Raw genomic sequence first — 15,537 nt, forward strand, 5'->3', positions numbered from 1 at the left:
TGCACTCCATTTTGCCAGTAGCGTGCCCAACCCGGCTCCTCGCGCACATTTGCCTCCCATTAGCATGCACGAGAGGTCCGGCCGACCTCCGCCTGACCCGCGCCATGGTGACATTTTCAAAACGAGCGCTTGGCTTTCATTTGTGTCGACTCTTTTAACGGCGCGCCGTGGCGGGGGCTTCCAAACGAGACGGAGAACCTTCGGGGACTTCCGGCCCCGCTCCCTCAATAGCCGCTCGCGCCATTAAGCTTTTATTACGGCGCCATCATTTGCATGGCGGCGGCGGCAACGCGAGACCTGGATGATTAAAAGATGAGCTCGTCCTGCTGTCCGCTCAGACGCACAACAGATGTGAGACTCTTGTCTTTATTTGGATTTTTTTGGGGCGGCTCAAAGTTGCTGCAAAGTGTACAACAGGTGGGCCTCTTTTTTGTGTGCAAAACGGTGCCCGTTGTCAGGAAAATAAAGACGGCGGCAAGTTGGGAGCCGGCAGGTGTTGCACTTTCATTTGCACTTTCTTCTATTTTTGAACACGGGATGAAAAGACAGGTTGCGAAGACCGCGCCGCAGGCAGCCGAGACCTTTCGATTATTTTCAAACTGCTGTTCATCTCATTTGAACACACACATACAAGCTGCACTGCTGTTTGTCCAACTTGCGCCATCATCAGTCAAAAGGAAGTCAGCGAGAAAAAGCGCATTCTAGCTTTTTTTTATTTATTTTTTTAACGGAGGGAATGTGTTTCATATTTTATACAGAGTTCATTTGCGGATGCGGCACTTTATCCACCAAACAAATAACTCGCTCATCCCCACTAGCGCAACTGTTCAACAAATGTAAATGCAGCTCTGCTTACCTTTTTGGCATTGATAGAATAGTATTTGGTAAAAAAAAATTATATCCAGATACATATTCAGTTTGGCATTTTCAAATTAATTTATTTACAGAATCAACTATTTATTTATTTACTTTTGTACTCAGGCCAAAGCCATGTCTAATTAAAATAAATATATACATAATAATTTTTTTGCCGCCATCTGGTGGCATTTTAGCACCAAGCAACTACATTGAACTGAGGGGAGGAGCTTCATTGAGTCAAGCCACGAGTAAGCCCTGGAATGCAGAGCGCAGTTTGAGGTGTGCCTCAACGTCAGGTGGAGCTAAACGTTTGACTCCACCCACACCGATTTTCAACCTCGAAGCGCATTCTTTCTTTCTTTGTTGTTAACCCAAACCCTACCACATAAAGATTACAGTATGTTTTGAACACTGTATTGAACGGCGAAAATTAAAAGCTGACCGAAACCCGAATACTAGTACAATGCTAGTATGCAGTTCCGCCTCTTCCTCAAACCGTTTAGTTAGCTCCGCCCCCGCTGACTGAGCCTCGAGTGTTTGTAATTTTCGATGCTCCACAATGTGTTTCCCAAAAATAATTTTACCTCATAAGACGGCGCATCATTAAATCTGCAAAATTTGTTGGGAAAAAAATGTGTTTAAGCCATTTTGAAAAATCCGTGTGGGCGGAATCAAACGTTTAAGTCCACCCCACGTTGAGGCACGCCCCGAACTGCACTCTGCATCCAAGGCGACTTGCCACATCCTTGTACGACAAAAAAGTGTTTTGCTGCCATCTAGTGGATATAAAAAGTCTACACACCCCTGTTTAAACGCATCTACAGATTAAATAATAATAAAAAAAAAAAGACATAATTGAAAAAGTTTTTCACCACTGATGTGACATATGGTCTTTTTTTGTTACTCAAGTACATAGTCTGTATTTTATTTTAAGATATAGCCATGAGTTAAATTAGTCCTAAATTATCCAATGGCTTCCCCCCCCCTGAAAAAAAAAAAGTATTTGTACTTGTACTCCAATTCAACTGTACTTCTGCCACCTTTGCTGGTAACCAAATATATAATTTAGTGGCTGCCGTCAATGACAAAACAATAATGACACTATTGTCTGATTGATGTGACCTAAATACGTATTACATCTATTTTAAAAGCAGACCCCCCCCCCCCGTGTGCTATATAAATTACATTAGGATAAGATAAAAGGATGTTATTTATAGCCAGTGCGCTTTACATGTCGCTTTAATCAATATAAAGAGCAATTAGAGCACTTTTATTCCATTTACAACTCCACATATTAACGCGATGACAGCCAATGTCGAGTCGGTTGTTCATCACTTTTCTTTTTCTTTTTCTTTTTGTCACCTGTCACAGCATATTTTGCTGTCGCTAAAGTAAAAATGTCATTTCAGATATTATCATAGAAACGTACTTATTTTTTTGTTCGGCGATATTGCTAAGCCCAAAATACACTCACCTCCATTAGGTTGAGCATCAAATGAGAATGAAATGAAGTAATAACAACTTAAAGATCCTGTAAAGTGAATTCAGAGATTCGTTTTGAAACACCGTACACGCAACAGCACCCATTTCCATTTCAGTAAACAAAAACGCAGCTTCACATTCAGGGCTATTAATTATTGGGAAATATTGAACATCATGAACAGGACGTCGGCCATTTTGCTCCGAATTTTCAATTTCGGGCTGCTACCAGCGGGTCTTTTGTCAGCTTTCTCTGGTCAGCAGGGCTGAGGCAGATTTGTTGTCATTATGATTCCAGCCGTCGTGTGCACGCCTGCTGCAGGCGTAAACAAAAATGTTGTCTCGCTGGGGCAAAATAAGAGTTCTCAGCAAGAACTATTTTTGTTAGGGACAGTACTACGGAACTTTCCATCGGCACACGTACAGTCGGTCTACTTCGGGTTGGTCATAGTGCCAACGGCACCACTCGCAAAAAAAACTTTTGACCAAGGAAGAGTGATTTAAAAAAAAAAAAAAAAAAAAAAACATGGTTATTGGCTGAAATGATAAGTTTAGCCTTCTTCTTTACCGCCGTAATATGTTAAGTGTCAGTTATTTCAAGTCAATTGTTTTTGAAGGGAGCGGAATGCCAGCTGTACATTTTAAACAGATAAATTGATTGGAAAAAGAAAAAGAAAACAAAACAATTCAGACATGGCTAACATGATCATTGAAGCGCTGGCTATTTAACAGATTTTTCTGCTACTCCAAAGAGTGACACTGTCATGTTCTTTTGAAATAGATAGCGTGCTACTCACCTGATGCTAGCTAGCAGGCTAGTTAACAGACGTTTCTGTTACTCCAAAGAATGGCACTGTCACGTTCTTTTAACATTCAAATGGATAGTGTGCTATACACTTGATGCTAGCTAGCAGGCTAGCCAGGCTAGTTAACACTTTTCTGCTACTCCAAAGAATAGCACTGTCACATTCTTTTGAAATGGCTAATGTGCTATACTGTACACCCGTTGCTAGCTAGCAAGCTAGCCAGGCTAATTAACAGACTTATCTGCTACTCCAAAGAATGGCACTGTCACATTCTTTTGAAATGGCTAATGTGCTATACTGTACACCCGTTGCTAGCTAGCAAGCTAGCCAGGCTAATTAACAGACTTTTCTGCTACTCCAAAGAATGGCGCTGTCATGTTTATTTTTTTGTACACTGAAATGGATAGTGTGCTATACAACTGATGCTAGCTAGCAGGCTAGCCATTATGTTTTGCTAAATTACGGTACTCTAAGACACCTCACTCAAACATTTTATACACATCTGTGGGAAAATCCTTTTCGCAAACCCAATCATGGAATGGCTATTATGTTTTAGTTTTTTGTTTTTTTACAACTCACCTAATCCAGTGAGCCTATCCTGAAGAATATGATAGCTGGCTAGCTAAATAAAAATCGCTACCCAACGTTCATGAGTGAATTAAGCTTTTAAAATTCAAATTTATCCATACAAAAAAGTGGGAAAAGCAGGTCCGGCCACTTTTAGTGTAACATTGTATGACAACCTCTTTAAAAAAAAAAAAAAAAAAAAAAGTACATCAATAATTCCAATTTTGAGCTGCAGGTGTGGACAATTTTCAATGACGCAGAACACAACACACAAGAAGATAAACACAAAATATTCCCTTTATTTTTTTTTCTCGTTCTACCTTCATAAGACTACACAGGATGTAGCTCTAAGCGGTATCTACAGTTTGCATGTTTTTCATTTACAGCTCGCTGCTCGACTCGACTTCATATTTACATGGTCCGAGAAAAAAAAGAAAGGAAAAGAAAAACAAACTCAAACAAAATGAGTCTGGAACTTTAAGCGGGACGGGTGAAAAAAAACAAAACAGTTCTCAGTGCAGCCATCATTGAACATACAAATCAAAATGGCAAAAATAAATCAGACACAAAAAAGACAACATTTTTGATGGACAGATCAAGAGACGCAGTCAAGTCACATCGTGACGTTCTCAATTGTCCTTTTTGTCACGTGGGATCAAGTGGACGCACAAAAAGTGTAAACAGAACCAGGAACACCTGCTGGTCCCGCCGTGCATTGCGTTCCGTTAAGGCAAAGCGCACTGCACGGATAAAAGTGGACACCTTGACTTTCGGGCAAAGCAAATTCATCCAATCTCAAATTGTCCGCCATGTCTGAGCTGAGCTGAAGAAGCAGCGTCCCATTACTTTTGTCCACGTAGCATCTCTTTCATCCTGTCGGCAATGCAAAAGTAGCACATACGGGAATACTGTCGCCATGACGGGGTTAAAAACACACCTGGCCCACATTTCATCTTTTATTCCACGCTTTGTGAAGTACAACAACGGACGTTAAAAAGGACACGGGTTCACATTTGTTTGAAAAGTTCACATCTGTTGTTGGTGTATTTATTATCACTATTGATCAACTGAAAAACCAGAAGGTGATCCTTTGTGTTTGTAACCGGCGAAAACGAAAGAGGCATTTTTGCACACACAATACAAAAAAAAAAAAGTGCTGTCAAATCCTTTAAATGATTTCTTTTTTATTTTATTTTTTTTAGCACTTTTGACGATTCAGGAGCCCACAAGGAAAACACCGACGAGCTTCCTCGACCGGCAGCGTGCCTCTCGTTATCGATGCGTGACAAGTTTCAATATAAAAAAAGAAAAAGAAAAGAAAAGATGTGATTAAAAGAGAGGGAATCTCCTTGGCTGAGGAAAAGGCAGAATGGAGCGAGCTGAGGCGTAACAATCTGAGCCGCCGAACGGCTCCCAAAGGGCCGCGGGTACGAGGAGGCAAAGTCAGAAAAATGTGGTTTTGATCCTCTACCAGCCGCACTTGGAGGGCAAAGACTGTTCAAGAATATCGGAAAAAGGAGAAGGGCACTCCGACCATGCAAACTAGCAATCATTTTTTCTTTCCGCTGTCAATCGAAAATCCAAAATTGTTAAGCTAACAATTTTTTTTATTACTTTTTTTTTTTTTTTAATTCCAATTTAAGACCAAGAGGGGAAAATGGGGCACAGGATTTGAATATTTAATTGTTCAGGTTTACGTGACCCGGATGTTTGGTAACAAGCATCAGTAAAAATGAGGGGTGTCAGGCAATTAAAATTTTCAATCGTAATTAATCATGGATTTCCAATTTCATAGTTTGGATTGGAGGCTAAAATGAAAATATGAAAAATAGCCATTTTTTTGTGTTGGATAAAGTGTACCAATATCTCTAAAAGTAACATTCCATTAGCAGAGGTGGCAAATCCAGATCCAGAAAGTCAAAACACTGCCACAGTTTGGCTTTAGCCCTTTGTGCTAGCTACCTAGCTAGCTCCCAAGCAGGTAACCGAATACCCGGGGAGCTAGCTAGGGAGCTCGCTTGCTAGCACCTGCGGCTAAAAACACACTGTGGCAGGGTTTTTACTTTTTGAATCTAGATTTGCCACCTCAGTTCATTAGAAGGACAACAACATTGTGAAGAAAAAGTTTTCTTTCGGACACAGATGATTATTCGTTGATGTCAAACTGCAGCACTGTAGCGCCAACTAGTGCAGAGGAGGACTTCCTCAATGTCAGATAATTTGCCTTAAGCATCGGTGGCTGCTTTTGTGGAGGTTAACAACCCAAGAGTGACACTCGGTATCGCTACCAAATGCACAGGCAGACACTGCATATGATGGATTTCCAATTTCATAGTTTGGATTGAAGGCTAAAATTTAAATATGAAAAATAGCCTTTTTTTTTTGTTCGATAAAAAAACACAATAATCATTTTTGGAATTTCAATTGCCAATTGAATATGGAAAGAATGACAACACGTATTCAGTGCAACCCATTGTTGTTGTTTTTTTCGTGTGAACATTTTCTATTGAAAACCGAGCTGCACACACAAACAAACCAAACGTCGGCGTACCGGAGCGTCTTTGGCAAGAGGTCCACTGTCGTCGGCGCCAGTCCGTCAGGCCAGGCAGCGCGTTCATGTCACCTGCGGCCCATTTCGCTCTGTCTCATGAAGTGGACGTTGTTGACGCTGTCGGCCAACTCCGGGTACTGCTCGGCCGACAGCACGTAAAAGCCGTCGTAGCCCTGCACCTTCCCCGAGCCCAGCAGCTGCTGCTTCTCGCCCTCGGTCCAGGTGCGCGAGCCCTCCTCGCCGTCGCGTAGTCTTTGGCGCTCGCGGGCCCACGCCTGCGCCACGGCGCGCTGGCGCGCCGCCTCCAGCAGGCGCGCCTTCTCCTCGTCCGCGCTGCTGCCGTAGCGCGTGTTGAGGCTCAGCGCGCCGTACTGCAGCTGGATGTCGGTGATGCGGCGGGCGCGGCCGTTGAGCACGGCGTTCACCTGCGACACCGTCACGTTGACGCCGTTCTCCAGCGTGCGCCGGCCCACCGCCATGCCGATCAGGCCCAGGTCGCCCTCCACCGAGCCCAGTTTGACGAAGTGGTGCGTGTCTACGCCGGCCACAGTGTAGCGCAGCGCTTCCAGGTAAAAGGCGTCGTTGAGCACGGCCGCCATGCGCCGGCCGTCCTCGTTGGCCAGGCTGATGATGTCCGTGCTGATGCGGCCGTCGCGGATGGCGAACTTGACGCCCTTGCCGAAGATGGAGCCGGCAGACGCGAACGCCGTCTCGGCCTCCGTCTGGGGGCAGCCGGCGCTCTTGGCGTGGTAGATCTGGCCGAAGCGTTCCAGCTTCACGAAGGCCTTCAGCTGCCGCTGGACTTCACACTGAACACCCAGCACAGACTGCAAAACAAAGACAGGTATGATAATAATAATAATATTAGTCTGATAATAATAATAATGATAATAATTAGAATAATAGTCTAATAATAATAATAATAATTATTATAATAGTCTAATAATAATAGTCTAATAATAATAGTCTCATATAGGGATGTCAGGGGATACATTTTTTAAATCGTATTTAATTGCATGATTTCCATAATTAACTCACAATTAATTGCAAATTTTATATCTGTTCTAAAGGTACAATACTTTTTTTTTGTTAAGTTTTCATACTCTTGTTTGTTGGATTTTTTTTTAAACTAACACAAATATGGCTGCATAAAATTGAGTTGAAAAAGATGTACTGTACTGTAAAAAACGATGTGATGTGTGATATTGATTTGTGTGGAAGTAATTTTTCTGTCACTAGATGGCATCATTGCATTTGTGAGATGGTGACAGCTCAGTGCTTTTTTCTTTTCATATTAAGAGCTATCTAATCTTTAACATGATGTAACTTGTAAAATTCTGCACATTTAAAAAATTGTAAATTACAACTTGACCTCCACAAATATATGCATTATTATCAAATTCATTACTGCAAAATTTTGACATGGACGTGTCTGCTGCGTTGCCCCAAGTGCAGGCTTTCCAAGTAAGGGGCGGTCATTAATCGTGCGTTAAAAAAATGAGTGACGTTAAAGGAACTTTAAATTAACTAAAAATGAATGCACCCATTTTGGCACCTCTAATTTCAACCAAAACTGCTGTCGTCTTGTGCTTGTGGCCCAGCAATGCGACTCATTCACTATCTTTCATTTGACGGGAAAAACAAGATCCGCTTTCATTTACTTTTGCTCCGCTGGCCAAGCGTGAAAGATGGCCGTCGAGACTCCGGACAGATGAGGTCCGGTGCCGTGCAAGGCTCGCGTTTTGGGTCACGCCTGAGGCCGGATTTGCACCCCCATGCTGTGCGGATGACGGAACGCTCTGGGGGGGTACGAGGAGGGGGGCATGTCCCCCTTCTGTCCCGTCTGCTCGTGGGACGGATGAGCCGGTCTCATTGATAGCGCAGGAAGCAAATAGGAAGTGACAGGGGAGATCAGGCATGTTAGCGCTGCTTGCCGACTCATCCTCACAGCAAACCCCGGAAAACCCGGACCGCCCCTTGATCCGCAAGTTAACGATGCAACTCACTCAATTAGTTGACAAATACATTTGGGCCGCATTTTTGTGTCTTGGATTACCTTTTAAAACCCCACTATCGACAATTTCACCAATGAGCTGTTTTTTCTGTGGACTTTATCCTATGCCAAAAAAAAAAAAGAGGCAAAACTTGATTTTCATGATAATTTGTCATCTGCCTAAAACCAAATTGTATGAAAACTGAAGCAACAGATCCCATAGGAAATGTTGTAAATCCAACCAATCTGGTCCAGACATCCAAAAAGCATACCAGCAGCAAAAAAAAAAAAAAAAAAATGTTTCTACTTTTTTTCCATTAAAAACATCCGTTTCTCACAAATGTCAAGCAGAACAGTGATTTTAATGCAATTTTTCCCTTTTTTTACACCTCAACATAAAACAATAAAAACTATAAAATATGAAGAATTTCACAAGTTACTTCAGGTTAAAGATTAGATAGCTCGTAATATGAAAAGAAAAATGCACTGAGCTGTCACCAACGTCTTACATATGCAATTATGCCATCTAGTAACAGAAAAATTTAATATCACACTCGTTTTTTACAGTCTAACACTTCATTATTATGAAATTACTGTATCAATGACTAAAACATGCAGCCATATTTCTATTTTTGCCACTTTTATGCAAACAAGAGTATGAAAACTTTACATTTTATTGTACATTTAGAACAGATATAAATTTGCGACTAAACATGAGTTAACTATTGAAATAATGCGATTAATTATGATTAACATTTTTAATCGCCCATCACCCCAAGTTGAAATAATCATAACAGAGATTTATTTATTAGTTTGTTTGCCGTTCCCTTAATAATTGAACATAATGTGTACAAAGACCCTGACAATGTGAGGAAGTACACAAAGATGCCCCATTAAGTGCCTAAATTGGAAGCGAAGCAAAAATGACCCTTGACCTACATAACACAACGATCAAGTTACCACTGGAAATCCCTCAAATTGGACTTTTTATAAGCCGTCCCCCATCTTGACAATCAATTATGTTGAGTGAGTCGTCATGGCGGAAACAAAAATCCACATTGTTTGTCTTTGCTGGCTTTCGAAAGTGTCGATTCAAACATGACGCGTGAGGTGGCGAGAACAGACCGGGAGCTGCGGAGACGGGGGGGACGGGGGGGAGGAGGGGGGGGGGGGCGCGTTTATATTTATTCCGTCTAATCTACGGCGACGACTTTTCCCGACATATCTCCCCTGGAAATATTTGAAATGCAAATGCCTTTTGGATTCAATAAGCCAAATACTTCCTCTGTTGCCTTTGCCGCTTTGTAGATTGGCACCTTGGGTGAGGTTCAGGCGGCGAGCAAGAGCGCAAACTGTCTCTGCAATCTTTCGCTGGATGCGCACAAAAAGTGGAAATCCCGACGTTGGATATGCACTTAGACACGACCGTATTACATCAATACACTGAACGATATGTGCATATTATACATACATATATATGGTGCAATGTTGTGTGTGTGGAATATATGCAGCCGTGCTGTACATACTCATGTGTATATATATATATATATATTTAGGAGTGTGTGTGTGTATGGGTGTGTGCAGTCCTCATGTATGTACTTCTCTACACATGTATACTTCTGTGAAGATTTCTTATTGCTGCACTTCTTATTTAACTTTAATTTATTATTACTATTTAATTTAATTTAATTTTATCTCTTTCTATTCTGTTGTTTCTTCCTTACTGTAACTGCAGCTGGACGGAGTCCAGGAAAAAGTTCCCCACGGGGAAAATAAAAGTATATCGTATCGTATCGTATTAGATGTGCTATGCTTGACCTTGTTGCAGCCTTTCCCTAAAATTCCACTTGAATAAATGGGGTGTCATGAGACATAAATACAGGAGAGTAATTATATCGAACGATACTAGGCCTTTTCCAAATAATAATAATAATAATAATAGACGGGTATTTTGCTGATTAAATGCCGATATGATCTTATGGTAAATGCTGTTCAGTAGAAGTAAAGGACATGCGTGGCTGTCAATGTTATTCTGTGCGAATGATATCTTTCTCCATCCTCTCATATGCACATTAAGATGCAATGTTGTTAAGTGTGTTGATAACGTTTATATTCATACTTACTGTGAATTCTTAGAGAGTTAAAATGAGCTCTGGTTTCTCTTGACATCATTTATTTTAAAATAAAATCTGGCAAAGATGAAATGTTTGGATGTGAGAAGGCGACTTTTTTATTTGGGCGTCATCACTTTATAGCAACAAAAGAAAGAAGAAGTAATTGTAAAAGAATGCATGACTAATATTTGTGTTGCGTATGTACAGTGAAGATAAATTCATCAGTTCATGCTTTTCTGAATGCTTTTGTACTTGAAAATTCCTCTCTAAATTATATAATCTAATATTTTTAGAATCGATCAATTACTCCATCGATTAATCGACTAATCAGATTCATTTAAATTTTCTATTATTAGAACCCCCCCCCCCGATTACTGTTTATTAACTAGTGATTGGTGTTTCGTACTTCGCATTCGTAAAGTGATTTAAAAGGGGGGGGGGGGGGGGGGTTGATGTACTATGTTACCGGTTCGGTCATTGTTTTCCAAAGTAAAAACAGATGTTTGCAAATGTCTTATTTTGATTAAACACAGACGACAATCAGTCTTCTTTCATGAAGGACTACAAAAAGCAGTGGGCGGGCGGGCGGGCGGTTCTTCAGATCACTGTTCACTAATGGATGACACCCAGTTGAGGTGGCAGCCTGAGTGTCTGCTCACACCAATCTGACGGGCGGCGTTCGCTCGTCTCGCTGTAACCGAAGCCCGCGCGACAACAGTGGCCTCCTCAATAATTCAGGCGATGGGCTGGGTGGGGACGGGGGGGTTGCGGGGGCACTTTTAAGACCTCGCTAAAGCGCGGGAATCGGAGCATGACTGCTAATTCGCAGACCTTGGCTGAGGCTGTAAGACCTGAGATGAAATCAATGGCCGGTGGTGAAGGGAATGGAGAGTGAATTTCCCTAATGGCAGGACAATTACAAGGGCTGTTTAGCCTGACCCCCATTCCTGAGATGAGGACAAGAGGCCGGGACCCGGCTCACTGGGCCGTGTTTGCGATAGCTGCCACTTCCTCCGGGATTGCGGCTAGCGAGCATGTCTCGGCCGCTAAAGATGTCAAGACGGGCTCACCTTGGTGCTGTCCCACTCTTGCGTCTTGATCTGCGTGCGGACCAGCTCGTACGACGGCTCCACCGTGTCCGTGTTTGGCTTGCGATAACCCGGGATCACGTTGTACAGCTGGAAGCCGAAGGTCACCAACCAGCTGTTCACATCTGCACAGGGGCCACAGACAACACAAGGAGAAGGGCGGTTATCTTGTTGTTAGGAATTTGCAGATTGTTAGAATAAATGGACATAAGTTATCCCATTTTTACTCTTATAGTAATAAGCATTTATTCAGCAGTTTGAATCATGAAGTTGTCTGTGAAAAAGAGCAGAGCATGAGAATGTGCACGACACAGGAACTGTGCCCTTATCACAAGGTAAGGACTGAAACATTTGGTTGTGAGCGCCGAAGAAAAAGACGTCTGTATTATTATCTGCGCAATGATTTTAATGTTGCTGCTGTGTGCCCCCTCCCCTTTAGAGCAGCAATGGTAATGTACCTAGGGAACGCCCAGTAAAAAAAAAAAAGAGAGTGTGCTTCAGAGCGGGTAGGAGATTGTAATCTGTGCTCATCTGTGTCCTTTCACCTCGCGAGTAAAAATAATCTAAGTTTCTAGTCTTCCTTCCTTGTCTGTTGTCTATTAAATGTTCTTGGTTGATCACACCTGACAGATAGAAAACTCTTGAGTAGTCATCTATACCAAGTAGTGATGCCACTACACTTTAAAAAGAGAATTGTTGAACAACAACAACAACAAAGTGGAAACACACGATTGAATTAAATTAATCCAAAGTGAATATTTTAAGTTTAATTGATTTTGAGTTTATTAAACTTAATATATTCACTATGGATTAACTTACTTACTTACTTACTACCGTGTGTTACCGCAATTGTATTTAACTGGTCAACAATTCTGTTTAATCTTAAATTGGTTCAACAATTCTCTTTTTAGAGTGTAGTTCTTTTGATACATAAAATTCCCCCTAAAATGGGGGTTGTCAGGATGGCATCCACTGTAAAAAAAAAATGGTGTCAAACATATCATGCGAGTGACTCATTGCGGCCACCACTGACAGAGAAAAAGACGAAAGTCACTTCTTCTATGTTAATCTAAAATGATCACCGGGACCAGATAAGAGGAATAGCCTTCTGCCATCTAGTGGAACAAAATTTAATTGCACTGTCAAGTAAAAGTTAAAAAGTACTGGATCTGAAATGTACTTGAAGTAAAAACATTTTTTTTTACCAGATGTTTCCTCCTACGTCAACTTGAAAGATATTAGCTAATGGAGTTAGAGAGTCAGACTTGCCCTGCGTTGAGTTGACGGTGTCGAGTGTTGCTCGCTCATATTGCTGGTCCACTCCTTGCTGATATGATTGAACCTTCTTTTATATTGTTGAATGGCAGTCTGCAGCGTTTCAAGCTCAAGTTATCCTCTGTAGTGGCGGCGCACATTGCCCTCATATCTACGGGTTGTTCTCATCTAGACAATTGCACGTCATGTGATCGCATGCCAGTCGTAAAATGGCGGCGCCAGGAGACAGACGGCTGCTTTTTCTTCAAGGTCAAGTATTTTCATCATTTTCTTGCATTTAAAAACAAAAGTAATGACCTTGTTTTGAAAATGTATCGAGTAAAAATTACAGATACTCATGTTAAAATGTAATGGATAAAAGTAAAGAGTAGAAAGTTCAAAGTACTGAAAAAAACTACTCAAGTACATTCAGAGGTGGCAAATCCAGGTCCAGAAAGTATTTAGCCCCAGGTGAAAAGCTAGCTAGCTCCCTAGCTAGCTCTCATGGTGCTCGTTTATCTAGCTACATAGCTAGCTAGCATCAGGGCCTAAAGCTAAACTGCGGCAGGGTTTTCCTTTCTGGACCTGGATTTGCCACCTCTGAGTACACTAACAAAGTATTTGCACTTCATTACTTCCCATCTCTGATTGTCTCGTTGCAATAGACAGATAAACAGACTTTGTAGTAAATAAATCGTAATTTTCAGACAAATTAAGTGAAATGTGATCATTTCCCAGGGCGCACCTGAAGATCTCTCACGCCGCATTTGCGGGGAATCACTGATCTGAAGTGTGTTGTGATTTTTAATCCTTGGGGGTGTTTTGATGAAAGCACATCGCACACACCTGGGAAGTACAAGACGTCTCCTTTAAACGACTCCTTACGATTGCTCTCGGTTTGGCAGTGCATTTGTTTGTGAAAGCAGAAAAGCTGCAATAAATCCTCCAGACGTCGGCACGGACTCGCGTCTTGGTCCCGCAGGTGCCACTCGGCGGTGCGCGCCGCGGGCGGCGGTGGCGGGGCGGGGGTGGCCTTCGCCGACGGCAAACGAGCGAGATAATTATATACTGTAATATGGTGTCGTTTGTGAGAAGCTGAGACTTGGGGACTGTTTACTATATTCTAACGAGATGCGGGAGGCATCTGGGGTTGGCACGATAATGTGAAGCTTCAAATAGCAGCCGGCCCACCCGCCGCTTGGTTGGAGGTGCGACTCGCATCGCCCCCGTCATTTATGGAGAACATCACAGGAGTTGTACAGATTGGCGGTCACGAACTAATTGGGTATGCCACATTATGTTATCCAAATACCAATGCTTTCTTACTACTTACATATATATTTTTTTAGTTTTCTGTACTTGAATATTTATTTTCTGACAACTTATTACTTTGACTCTCTATATTGAAAATCAGATATTTGTACTGTTTATTGCTTCTGTAAAAATAGATATTGCATGTAGTCCATTTTTTACTTTTTACATTTAAACTGATGCACATTTCAGTCTGTACTTTTCTTTAAACACACGAGCTGAATCAATACTTATCAAATCAATACTTTGGTAGTATTTTTAGCTAATTTTACCTGTACTTCTACTTACTGTGCAAAAAACCCAAAAACAAAACAAAACAAAACATTAAATCCAGAAAGTAGAAACACTGCCACAGTTTGGCTTTAGCCCCAGGTGATAGCTAGCTAGCTCCATTGGTGCTCGTTTACCTGCTAGGGAGCTAGCTAGCTAGCTAGCATCGGGGGCTAAGGCCAAACTGCGGCATTTAGCCCCAGGTGCTAGCTGGGTAGCTCCATTGGTGCTCATTTACCTGCTAGGGAGCTAGCTAGCTAGCTAGCATCAGGGGCTAAGGCCAAACTGTGGCATTTAGCCCCAGGTGCTAGCTGGGTAGCTCCATTGGTGCTCGTTTACCTGCTAGGGAACTAGCTAGCTAGCTAGCATCAGGGGCTAAGGCCAAACTGTGGCATTTAGCCCCAGGTGCTAGCTGGGTAGCTCTATTGGTGCTTGTTTACCTGCGAGGGAGCTAGCAAGGAAGCTAGCTAGGGAGCTAGCAAGGAAACTAGCTAGCTAGTATCAGGCAGGGTTATTACTTTCTGGATCTGGATTAGCCACCTCTGAAAGGGACCATATTTATACACAAGAAGAGAAAACTGCTTTTTAAGGGTGATTTTGGTGGGGGTGGGCGTATTATACACGGCTGTGTGTTATTCGCGGGATTTTACGGTAACACTGCAAACTCCCTTTTAAGCACAGAGCGTGCATGAGTACTTTTACCACCTCCTTTTGACAGCACCTGACAAACGCTTTTTTTTTTTTTTTTTTTTTTTTAAATAGGAATTTGTTTGAGCGGACGTTGGTAATTTAATGAAATGGATGGAAATGCCAGCGCCATCAATCACAGCTGAGGCGGGCGGTCCCTCCGCAGCCGTATATCAACAAGTCTGCTTAGCATTCAAATGCCATTCAGCCCCAAATGGTGAAGAAGCCTACCTGAAAAGAGGAATGTTTATTTCCCTTGCTATTTTCTATATAGGACCACGGATTTCTTGTTCCGTATGATCGGCAACACACACATTCGCACACAAACAATTTGTATGCGAGAGGCGGTTGAGGCAATTGCGAGTATCCGACTCGAGTGCCGTGTTGTCTTGCTCCAAGCAAGTAAACGCTGCGACGAGTCAACTTGGCGACTGTTTCAATGAATCCATTTTGCTGCCACTACTTCTCGGAGCGGCTTTTCTGAGCGTTTGCCTCCTCATTGGCACAAAGCAGTGAACAATGAAGCCATCTCGGCATTGTTCCCTTAAAGCAAGTCTGT

At 42.2% G+C, this 15,537-nt stretch overlaps 1 protein-coding gene across 10 annotated transcripts in view; it reads right to left on the reverse strand.

Moving 5' to 3' along the window:
- Positions 1-3,988: 3,988 nt before the first annotated feature.
- Positions 3,989-15,537, reverse strand: part of tenm4 (teneurin transmembrane protein 4) — a 293,878-nt gene continuing 282,329 nt past the window's right edge. For all 10 annotated transcript variants that reach the window (XM_086079950.1, XM_086079959.1, XM_086079960.1 and 7 more), the window contains 2 exons: positions 11,439-11,581; positions 3,989-7,088 (listed from right to left, as the gene is read on the reverse strand). In XM_086079950.1, the coding sequence (XP_085936076.1) occupies positions 6,330-7,088; positions 11,439-11,581 (902 nt within the window). In that variant the 3' untranslated portion in view covers positions 3,989-6,329. The remainder of the gene's footprint in view (positions 7,089-11,438; positions 11,582-15,537) is intronic.

Source organism: Leptonotus elevatus, chromosome 7 (genome assembly GCF_054856555.1).
Source record: "Leptonotus elevatus isolate MCC_2025b chromosome 7, RoL_Lele_1.0, whole genome shotgun sequence".
NCBI lineage: Eukaryota > Metazoa > Chordata > Actinopteri > Syngnathiformes > Syngnathidae > Leptonotus > Leptonotus elevatus.